At 41.1% G+C, this 12,089-nt stretch overlaps 1 protein-coding gene across 1 annotated transcript in view; it reads left to right on the top strand.

Annotated features, from left to right (window-relative positions):
- The first annotated feature begins 231 nt into the window (after nt 1-231).
- The window catches only part of ZNF510 (zinc finger protein 510), a 28,997-nt gene continuing 17,139 nt past the window's right edge, over nt 232-12,089 (top strand). The window contains exons 1-4 of the mRNA XM_077749544.1: nt 232-303; nt 961-1,047; nt 1,856-2,141; nt 2,893-2,951. Of these exons, the coding sequence (XP_077605670.1) occupies nt 2,937-2,951 (15 nt within the window). The 5' untranslated portion in view covers nt 232-303; nt 961-1,047; nt 1,856-2,141; nt 2,893-2,936. The remainder of the gene's footprint in view (nt 304-960; nt 1,048-1,855; nt 2,142-2,892; nt 2,952-12,089) is intronic.

Genomic DNA, 12,089 nt, shown 5'->3' with positions numbered 1-12,089 from the left:
TGTTTTCTCCAACCAGGATCTGATCCAGGACCACACTGTATTTGATGTTATATCAAAGTTTAACCCATAAACTCTGGGTCTTTGGTAGAATTTGGGCTCCAGACAGCAATATAGACTATTAATAACACAGGAAACCTGCGAGCGGTCGCTGTACCTTCATGGGAAATGTAGTCCTGGACGTTCCCGCTGACCGCGCGGCATTCTAGGAACGGACACCGGGTCTTTTCCCTGCGCATGTGTAGTCACCCCACTTCCTGGCTTCCGCCCTTCCCGGCTGTGCGGGTGCGCCGGGTTTGCCCTCAGGTGAGAGGGGCCTCCTCCGCACGCCTGGAGGGAGAGGGGCGGGCTTGTGCCCTGAGGAAGGGACCACGATGTCTCGGGAACTTCCAGTTCACCCCAGGATGGGAGCCCCGCAACCTGTGCCGACCCCGGCAGGAGCGTAGACCTGGCAAAGACGGGTGGGGATGGGCCCCTGCCCCGTGGGCTCCAGGGGCCCAGATGGGGCGAGTGCTGTCGGAAGACGTTCCCTGCGGACTGGGGTGCGGGAGCTGACTGCAGCCAGACTTGGGAAGATCCCTGGCCGGCGGCGGGAGGGTAATGGCGCGTTTTCCGTATTGGATATTGACCGTGACCCCGGCACAAAGCGCCCCCAGGCCTTGAGCTTGGAAGCCAGAAAGACCGGATAAATACCGCCTTTGTCACTTGGGCATAAGTGAGGTTCTTTCTCATCTGAAAATAAGGATATTAGTTAAAAACTGCTTTGTGGCGTTATTCAGAAAGAGGTAGGTCATAACTTGTAATGCATTTAGCCAAGGGCTAGTTGGTTACCACTAGTAAGTACGAGGCAATAAGTCAAAATGTAGTGTTGGCTACTCTTGTATTTGAAAGACACTTTGTTCTTTTTTATTTAGTATTTAACTTTGCATTTGTACTTTAACTTTGCATCCACCCTATTTATAGGAATAACCATATCTTGAAAGAAAGAAAGAAAGAAAGAAGGAAAAAATGGGCTCGGAAGAGTGAAATTACAGACCACAGGTCAAAAAGGTGAGGAAGCCAGGATGCAAATACAGATATGCTTTACCCCCAGATTCAGCTATTCCTAATACCCTGCCCCCTTAAAACCCAGCATTGCACCCCTAACAGCACTAGCATAGTGACTTGCCCTGGTATTCTCAGGACTATGATTGGAAAGTCAGCGTGATGTCATTCTCTGACATCAATGTCACTTTCTGATACGTGTATCTATTCTGGGGTTTCTGCATATCTCCAGAGCCTCTGGGTAAGACTGAGGCTCCTGGCACCACCTGTGCTATCCAGGCGGTCTCTGTCTTCAGAAGGCACAGTCTAGTGCAGTGCTGTCCAATAGATAAGGTGAGCCACAAATGTAATTTTAAAAGTTCTAGTAGCCATATTAAAAACTAAAACATGTGAAATTAATTTTAAGAACATACTGTGTTTATCTTAGTTTATACAAAATATTTTTCAACATGTGGCACTAGCCACATTTCAAGTGCTCAATAGTGGGATGTGACTAGTGGCTACAATAATAGAGCAGTTCTAATGATTTTTAAGAAAATCAGGCGTAAGGCCCTACACCAGTGGTGCCCAACCAGGGTGATTTTGCCCTCCAGAGGCCTTTTGGAAACAGCTGGAGATGATTTGGTTTGTCACAACAGGTGGAGTGCTACTAATATCTGGTGGGTAGACACCAGAAATACTGCTAGGCATCCTACAGTGTACAGGACCCACACCCCCGTGACAAAGAAGTTTGGGGCCCAAAATGTCAGTAGTGCTGAATTTGAGAAACCTTGCTCTTGATGAAAGTTTCAACTAAAAGGAATTTGTTTCCTAGGCCTAATCTCAATGTCTCTGGAACAAAGCAGCTCTTGTGTGTCAGGCAGGAGAGGAGCCCTGGGGACAGAGGTCGCACCTGGAAGAAGAGTTTATCTGACAGGGACCATCCTCGCAGAAGCTTCAGAACAGATGCAGAAGAGCCCAGAAAGGAGTGGGTCCTAATTTGTTACACCAGAAGCATTTTGTAATTACCTTGTCCAGAAAGAGCCAGACTTCGTGGTATCACCACACCCAGAAGCCATCACAGAGTGCATGACAGTGGAAACTGGACCAGCTTGCAGAAGGTGGTGAGCTGGGGTTGAAAGAGATGGGTGACTATCAGGCTGTACAGAAAAAACCACAGCCAGAGCCAAGGAGATTCAGTCTCCGTCCGTCTTAAACAGCCCTCTATTTTCTTCATTCTTCACTTGCTTTGCAGATTCTGACCTACTTTCTCATTGTGTCCATCAGAAGTGGCATCCAGAGATATGCTGAGGCTTCCTTTATCCTGAACATAAAGAATTACAAAATGACAGTATAGGAGTGAATTTCTATCCCTCTTTTGAAACTTTAAAAAAGTGGAGCCTGAGATGTATGTCTCCTGGTCACCCAGGATAGAGCTAGGAGGAAAGCACAGCGCTATTCATTCTGTCACACTAAGTCATTAGACGTGTCTTATTTAAAAGTCCCTTGCTCAAAAGAACAAAAGGATTTTAAAATATTTTGTCACCAAGCATCTTTTTCCCCTAGAGTTTTCTGTTGATTCTCTAGCTTGAAATATAAATAATATTAATATGATTATTAATAATCAGGAAAATAATTCATAGTCACCCAGTGAAAAACAGCAAGGTTACATCCATGTGATCATATCAGAGATGCACTACATATTCAGGGAGTGCTATCTCTATGTTGTGCTTCCTGCCCCTTCTCAAGGGTCAACAGGACATTTTTCAATAGGGAGGCTTTTCCCCAGCTCGTGTGATGAGACTTTGAGGCAACTAAATGCAGAAGCTCACCAGACCTCTCATGATTCCTTTCCTTTTTCCATACCCCCAGCTTATCCTTCACAGTTCTCTGTACTCTCCCAACAACTGCAGAAAATGAACACAGCTCAGGTGAGTTGTATATATACACCTTTTTGTATAATGGATTTTATGGGTAGTTAATTAACAAAGAAAAGTAGAACTAGAAATGGATCAAAACCCTTGCAGCTTGTAAGCTCAAGTCCCACGTCAGGCTCTGTGCTGACAGCTGAGAGCCTGGAACCTGCTTCGGATTCTGTGTCTGCCTCTCTCTCTGCCCCTCCCCTACTTAAACATTGTCTCTCTCTTTCTCTCAAAAATATATAAACAAAAAATTTTTAATAAAAAAAAGGATCAAAACTATTCAAGGAAGATACAGAAAAGCAGATGAGTAGTACAGCAGAGTTGCATGTGGATAGATGCAGTCCTCTGAAGTTACAGATTTTCCAAAGTATAGGTGCAGATTTCTTCCTGACCTGATAGCCATGACAGAGAGTCAGACAGACAATATTTGTTTCAAGACATGCATTAATGAGAATCTTAAACCAAACATTCCTTGTGGAATTTAAAGTCACTGAAGTCAGGAAAAATGTCTTTGTTGGTCTTCAGGTAGGTGATAGTGCAGATCTTTCCAGTAACAACCCTGAAATAATTATAGGATGTTGTTTCCACTTTTTCCTCAGTGGAAATAAAGGGCACATTACCAAAGCAGGGCTTTTGTTAATGCCAGTTGTCTGTGTCAGTAAACAGAAGAAGTAGACCTTTCTCTGATCATCCTGTTAGACCCAAAGGTAATACTTAGACTAACTGGAGCTCAGCATGAATAGCTGGTACATTCATGTCCTAAAAATACCTCTATGTACATATTTCTCTCAAGTACTTGTCTTGAACAAGTTGTTTAGTAGACAGCTTAAAGTTCTGTTCTCTAGCAAATGTTGCTGCACTTTCCATTCACATTTCAGGCCACTGCATGTGCCTGTGACCAGCAGTCACCAGTGACCTAATTATATTTCAATCCAGTGGGTCTCACGCAAATCTGTCTACAGTGTCTGACTCTGCTCTTACTTTGTCCTTCTGGAAGGTCTCCTGTGTTAGTGTCTGTGTCAGTCTCTGCTGCTGTCCTGCCTCTTGTTTCTTTCATGGAGTCACCTTCCTTCGCTTGTCCTTTGACATGTCCCCTGTCACAAGTTTCCATTCCTTCTCCCTATTTTTCCAGCTAGTCTTCTTGACTCCTTTCATCACCACTCTGATTTGAACAGTGAGGTATTTGTTAGTTCTTGCAAATGTGGCTCTGCAGCCCCCTGTGACCAGAAGCACTTTTTGTGCTGGTGGAAATGATCTGTTCATTGTCCCAAATGGTGGCTGCTAGCCGCATGTACCATTGAACACGTGAAATGCAGCTAGTTTTAAGTTTCAAACAGTCACACATGGCTAGTGACTACCATGTTGGACATAGTTGACTCAACATCTGTCTGTAGGTATCCAAAAGGCATCTCCAGCCTAACTGATTCAAAGTAAAATAAACATTTATTGCCCTTCCCAAACTATCCACTTATCTTTCCCTATTAGATTATACATCCCTAGTCAGCCAGACACCCAAGCCACCAAAGTACATGTGCATCCCAGGCTCCTTTTGTTCTCACTCTCCTGACTTCTGCCACATCTGGTGTGTAATCATGTCTTGCTACTTTCCTTTTTGTCAGAGATGACAGCAATTTTACATGGTCAAACCTAAATGCATATTTTATTTTATTTTATTTTTTTTAATAGTTTATTGTCAAATTAGTTTCCACATAACACTCAGTGCTCATCCCCACAAGTGTCCTCCTCCATGCCCATCCCCCCCTCCCCCCACATCCATCAGTCCTCAGTTTTTGTCAGCATTCAAAAGTCTCTCATGGTTTGCTTCTCTCCCTTTCCCCCACCATTTCCGCCCTTCTTCTCCCCCTTGTTCCTCCGTCAAGTTCCTCCTAATCCTCCTATACGTGCAAACATATGATATTTGTCCTTCTCTGCCTGACTTATTTCGCTCAGCATAACACCCTCAAGGTCCATCCATGTTGCTACACATGGCCAGATTTCATTGTTTCTCATTGCCATGTAGTATTCCATGGTATAGATAAACCACATCTTCTTGATCCATTCATCTGTTGATGGACACTTAGGCTCTTTCCATGTTTTAGCTATTGTGGAGAGCGCTGCTATGAACATTGGGGTACATGTGCTCCTATTAAATGCATATTTTAAATGCATTCTTGGGGTGTGTGGGTGGCTCAGTCAGTTAAGTGTCCAAGTCTTGATTTTGGCTCAGGTCATGATCTCACGGTTCATGAGTTTGAGCCCCCTATCAGGCTCTGTTCTGAACCTGCTTGGGATTCTCTCTCTCCCCCTCTCTTTCTTTCCCCACTTATGCTCGCTCTCTCTCAAAATAAATAAATAAACCTAAAAACAAATAAATGCATTCTGCTACTTTATTCCTCTTTTGCTATCTCACAGTATCACAGCTGAACTGTTGGAATAGCTTCTTTACTAACCTGCCTGCTTCCTTCTTCACCTACTCAAGCACACCTTCCACATGGGTAGTTCATCTAAATGCAGTGAAGGAATGTCTTGTCCTTGTGTAAATCACCTCATGGCACCTTACCCGTGTGATAAAATTCCTAATTTCTCAAGATGACATTTTGGCTTTGGAGGCATTACCTCTTCCTTTTATTTATTTACTTATTTTCCCACTTTTTTGGTGTTCTGAATTTTTTGATAACTGTTTATTGAGCAACCAAGATAAGATGTTCCAGAGAAGTAGCATGTGCCATAGTTACAGCTTAAACAATACAGATACTTTTCTTCCCTAATAGTGTTCACAATCTAGTGGGGAATATGACATTAAAAAATTTACTATTAAAAAATTTACTAAACCAAGCCTCATTTAGTTTTTTAAACATATCCTCCTATCCCTCCCTAACTGCTTCATATCATCTTCTCATTGTCTTCATTGGATTGACCTTTAGAGCCACATCCTCATCCTGTTCATCTGGTGCTGTGGATTGAATTGTGCCCCCCCCATCATACATTGAATCCCTGCCTCGCAGTGTGACTGTATTTAGAGACAGAACATTTTTTTAAAATGTTTATTTATTTTGAGAGCACACACGTAAGCAGGTAAGGAGCAGACAGAATCCCAAGCAGGCCCAGTGCTGTCAGTGCAGAGCCTGATATGGGGCTCAAACCCACAAACTGAGATCATGACCTGAGCCAAAGGAGTCAGACACTCAACCAACTAGCCACCCAGGTGCCCCTAGATTTGGAGCTTTTTGGAGGCAATGGAGGTTAAGTGAAGCTTAAGGGTGGGATCCTGATCCAGTAGGATTGATGGTCTTATAAGAAAAGGAAGAGAGAGAGACAGATTTCTTTCTGTATGCACAGGCAACAGGCAAAGGCCATGTGAAGACACAGCAAGAAGTGGCCATCTATAACCCAGGAAGACCGTGTCACCAGAGTCCAGATACTCTGATCTTGGACTTCTAGCCTCTAGAATTGTGAGGAAATAAATGTCTGCTATTTAATCTACCCAATCTCCAGAACTCTTCATCTTGCAGAACTAAAGCTGATATCCATTATTTTTTGTAAATGTTTATTTATTTCAAGAGAAAGAGAACGTAAGCTGGGGAGGGACAGAGAGAGAAGGAGAGAGAAGCCCAAGTGGGCTCCATGATGTTATTAAGGAGCCCATCTCACTAACCATGAGATCATGACCTGAGCTAAAATCAAGAGTCAGACACTTAACCGACTGAGCCACCCAGGTGCCTCAAACTCTGTGTCCATTAAACAACAACTCTTCATTCTTGCCAGCATTCAGCCTCTGGCAGCTACCACTCTACATTCTGTCTATTAATTTCCCTACTCATATAAGTGGAATCATGTAGTAATTGTCTTTTTGTGACTCACTTATTTCACTTAGCATGAAGTTCTCAAGGCTCATGCATGTATCAGAATTTCCTTTTTAAGGCTGAATAATACTACATTATGTGTATATGCCACATTTTATTTATCCCTTCATCAGATGATAAACACTTAGGTTGCTTCTACCTTTTGGTTATTATGAATAATGCTGCTATGAGCATAGATGTACAGATTCTCTTCAAGATTGCCACTGTCATGGATATTTATACCCAGAAGTGGCATTGCTGGATCATGTGATAATTCTGCATTTAATTTTTTGAGGAACAACTGTACTGTTGCACGGTGGCCATGCCATTTTATATTCCCACGAGCAGTGCACAGGGATTCTAGTTACTCCGCATCCTTGCCAACACTTGCTCTTTTCTAATAGTGGCCATTCTAATGGCGGTGAGGTCTAGCTGTTTACTTTTGACCTGTTATGAATCTACTTTGGTTGCCTCAGCCAGGAAATAATGCTCTTCTCTTTCCCCTTGTCTCCCTCTGTGCTAATTTCCCCTTTTCTGAATCTACACAGCCCCATCATAACTTCATACATTGGTGTAAGTCACCTGATAATGTGTTTTGTCTCTCCAGTTAGACCATTAGCTTCAAGATGTGGAACTACCATGGGTTCATTTTCATAGGCTCCATTCTAAGCCCTCTTCTTCTTTAGTTGAGAATGCTCCTTAAACTGTTTTTGAATAAAAGATTATCTCCTCTCTGTAGAGAACTGGGCCTCTCAAAAAATTTGGATTTCTTTTTTTAAAAATATTTATTTATTTTGAGAGACAGCTGCGTGTGCACATGCACACATGGACACATAAGCCAGGGAGGGGCACAGAAAGGAGGGAGAGTGAATCCCAAGCAGACTCTGCACTGACAGCACAGAGCCTGACTCAGCTAGATCCTACAAACCGTGATATCATGACCTGCGCAGAGGTCAAGAGTTCGAGGCCTAACCACCTGAGCCACCCATGCACCTTAAGAATTTAGATTTCTATTCTCAGAACACCACCTCATTTCTTATAAGGCAGAGCCCGTGCCATTACTTTCTTTTGTCCTAGAAACCTATGCATACTTGTATGCATGACAAAAAGACCTGTTCTTCTGAGTGAAGGACTCTCCAAGAGGATGTTTTCCTGATACCACCACCACCATCTCATACTTTTCTTTAAAGTGCTGTCATTTAATTAGTAAATAAAATGTTGTCATTTAGCCGCCTCATCTTTAAGACTGGATCATCTCTAGACTATATGTGTGGTTCTGAGAACTAAACTTGTGAGCAAGTACAATCCCCTTAGAGGAGATAATACATAGGAGGTACCAGGAATAATGTGGAGCTTTCTTCCTTATACATGGGAAACAAGTTATGATTAAATGAATTAGCTTATTAATTGATTGAATCAGCATCAGGATTTGCAATTTGTCAGAGAAAGGCTAAGTCAGGCAAAGGTGAATAGTTGAAAAGGATTGCGTCAGTCCTGAAAAACGAGTGTGATTTTAATTGTTGCAGAGTAGAGGGAGGTTACTGCATTTTGAGAGCCCAGTAAGATTTTTGCCTGTTCCCCTTTAGAATTCCTCTTAGGGAATATTAGGAGAGAGAATGAGATAAATGCTGGGACCAGATTAGGTATATTAGTTTGCCAGGGCTGCCATAATAAAGTACCACAGACTGAGTGGCTTAAACAACAAATTTATTTTCTTACAGTCTAGAGGCTGGAAATCCAAAATCAGGGCATGGATAGGGTTGGTTCCTTCTGAGGACTGTTGAAGGAAGAATCTGTTCCAGGCCTCTTTTCTTTATAGATGCTTTTTCCCTGTGTCTTCATACCATCTTCCCTCTGTTTATATCTGTGTCCAAATTTTCTGTTAAAAGGACACTAGTCAAACCCACCCTGATGACCTCAGTGTATGCATCTTGTGTCAGACAAGAGGCGCATAACTAGAAGTCATTAGATGTTTTCCTTAAGGGTTTGGCTTCATCCTGAGTTCTAACAAAATGTGGAGAAGAAATTCATGCAATAAAAGCAGTTTTGTGTTTAATCTGGAAGTACTAGCAGAACGTAAAAGACATGAAAGTAAGATTCAAGAGGACTCCAGAGGTTTTCTTGACACAAGGGTGGAATGGTGACAATCCCTGTTCCAGAAGTGTATGAGAGCTGAGACTGCATATTTGGTATATTTTTAAGTGGTGTGTGTGTGTTTGTATGTGTATAGTTGTTAACCAGCCTTCCTCCTTTTTGCTAATTTTGAAAGCTTTTTAATTATTAAAGAATTAATCCTTTTTCTGACATGTAGGACATATATATTTCCCTGTTTCATTGTTTGTCTTTAGACTTAGTTTGTCTGCTAGGCCAGGCTTTTTCATTTCTACTAGTGACATTTTGGGAAATTTTTAACTTATAGAAAGGTACAAAGAGATAAAATAGACATGTTCCTACCTTCCCAAATTATTAAGTATAAATATTTCTTAATTTTTCTCTTGTATGCACTCTTTATTTTTTTCCTTTTATTTATTTCTTTAAATGAAGCAGTTTTAATGCCAGTGAAGTGCACTCTTAAGTATGAACTGGGTGGATTTTTATACATTTATACGTATATGCAGATGTAATTTATCACTCAGATTAAGAAGGAGAACATTTTCGTCACCCCTAAAGTTTCCTTCCAACTTCCAGTTAATAACCACTGCGCTGCTCTGCAGAGGCAACTGCTCTTCTAACATCATATGTCCAAAAAAAAGGATAACTTCATTTGTGAACACTGTTTATAAATGGAATCATACAATCTGTTCTCTTTTTTAGGAGAAGGGAAGATCTGGCTTTTTTCTCTGAATATAACATTGTTTAGATTATCAGCCTTGCTGCTGTATGTTTCATTACTTCCTTTTTTTTTTTTTTTTTTTTTTTTTTTTTGAGTGAGAGACAGAGAGAGAGTTGGGGAGGAGCAGAAAGAGAGGGACAGAGAGAGAATCCCAAGCAGACTTTGCACTGTCTTCGCAGAGCCTGATGTGGGGCTCGAACTCACAAACTGAGAGACCATGACCTGAGCCAACACCAAGAGTCACACTGTTAACCAACTGAGCCACCCAGGTACCCCCATTACTTCCTTTTTATTGCTGAGCAATAAGTATTTCATTATATGACTATATGATGCTTCATTTGCTCATTTCTCTTGGTGGTGAGTTTTTTACTTGTATTTTCCCATTTAGGGACTATTATGAATAAAGCTGCTATGAAATTTCCTTTGTGCCTCTTAGTATATCTTCATTTCTCTTGGTTATACATAGAAATAGAATGGCTGATGCATGGAATAAACATATGTTCAGCTTTAATATATATTATAATTAGCTTTCTAAAGTGCTTGAACCAACTTACACTACCAACATTCTGGCTGTACCAGACTTTCCCCAGCACTTGCTACTGTAAGTTGTTTTGATTTTTGTTATCCTGGTGGCTGTATAGTTGAAATTTATAGTTTGCTTTTCTGTAACAAATACTAATTCCAAACACCATTATTTGTGTTGGGCCATGTAAATATTCTTTTACATAAAGTACCTGTTCAGGTCTCTGTTTTAATTGGGACTCTTTGCTTTATCTTCTTGATTTATTGGAATTATTTCTGTATTATCAACACAAGTCATTTGCCAGATGTGTATGTTGCAACTGTTTTTGGATTCTGTGATTTGACTTTTTACATTAATTAATGAATTTTAAAATTTATATCCAAGTTAGTTAGCATATAATGCAACAATGATTTCAGGAGTAGATTCCAGTGATTCATCCTCTATGTATTCATCCTCAGTGCTAATGCCAACAAATGTCTTCCTTAATGCCCCTTACCCATTTAGCCCATCACCCCTCCCACAACCCCTCCAGCAACCCCCGGTTTGTTCTCTATATTTAAGAATCTCTTGTGTTGCTCCCCTCTCTGTTTTTATATTATTTTTGCTTCCTTTCCCTTATGCATTCCTCATATGAGTGAAGTCATATATATGTCTTTCTCTGACTAATTTCCCTTAGTATAATACCCTCTAGTTCCATCCACGTTGTTGCAAATGGCAAGATTTCATTCTTTTTGATTGCTAAGTAATACTCCATTTTATATATATTCCACATCTTCTTTATCCATTCATCTGTCAAGGGACGTTTGGGCTCTTTCTATACTTTGGTTTTTGTCGATAGGGCTGCTATAAACATTAGGGTGCATGTGCCCCTTTGAAATAGCATACCTGTATCCCTTGGATAAATACTTACTAGTGTAGTTGCTGGGTCGTAGGTACAGTATTTCTGTTTTTAATTTTTTGAGGAGGTTCCATACTGTTTTCAGGAGTGGCTACACCAGTTTGCCTTCCCACCAGCAGTGCAGAAGAGATGCTCTTTCTCCACATTCTCGCCAACATCTACTGTTACCTGAGTTGTTAATGTTAGCCATTCTGACAGGTGTGAGGTGGTGTCTCATTGTGGTTTTAATTTGTATTTCCCTGATGATGAGTGTTGTTGAGCATTTTTTCAAGTGTCTTTAGCCATCTGGATTCTTCTTTGGAAAGGTGTCTATACATGTCTTTTGCCCATTTCTTCCCTGGAGTATTCGTTTTTTGGATGTTGAGTTTGATAAGTTCTTTATAGATTTTGGAAACTAACCCTTTATCTGATATCTGCAAATATCTACTCCCATTCCATTGGTTGCCTTTTAGTTTTGCTGATTGTTTTTTTTGCTGTGCAGAAGCTTTTTATTTTGAAGTCCCAATAGTTCATTTTTGCTTTTGTTTCCCTTGCCTCTGGAGATGTGTTGAGTAAGAAGTTGCTGTGGCTGAGGTCAGAGAGGTTTTTGCTTGCTTTCTCCTCTAGGATTATTATGATGGCTTCCTGTCTTAAATTTAGGTCTTTCATCCATTTTGAGGTTACTTTTGTGTATGGTTTAAGAAAGTGGTCCAGGTTCATTTTTCTGCATGTCACTGACCAGTTTTCCCAGCACCATTTGCTGAAGAGGCTGTCTTTATTCCATTGGATATTCTTTCCTGCTTTGTCAAAGATTAGTTGGCCATATGTTTGAGGGTCCATTTCTGGGTTCTCTATTATGTTCCACTGATCTGAGTGTCTGTTTTTGTGCCAGTACCATACAGTCTTGATGATTACAGCTTTTTTTTATTAAAAAAATTCTTTTTAATGTTTATTTTTGAGAGAGAGAGAGAGAGACAGCATGAGCAGGGGAGGGTCAGAGAGAGAGGGAGACACAGAATCTGAAGACAGGCTCCAGGCTCTGAGCTAGCTGTTGGCACACAGCCTGATGTGG

This window comes from Crocuta crocuta, unplaced genomic scaffold (genome assembly GCF_008692635.1).
Source record: "Crocuta crocuta isolate KB4526 unplaced genomic scaffold, BGI_CrCroc_1.0 scaffold99, whole genome shotgun sequence".
NCBI lineage: Eukaryota > Metazoa > Chordata > Mammalia > Carnivora > Hyaenidae > Crocuta > Crocuta crocuta.
The sequence above is the reverse complement of the archived record's forward strand: the minus strand, read 5'-3'. Positions and strand labels throughout refer to the sequence as shown.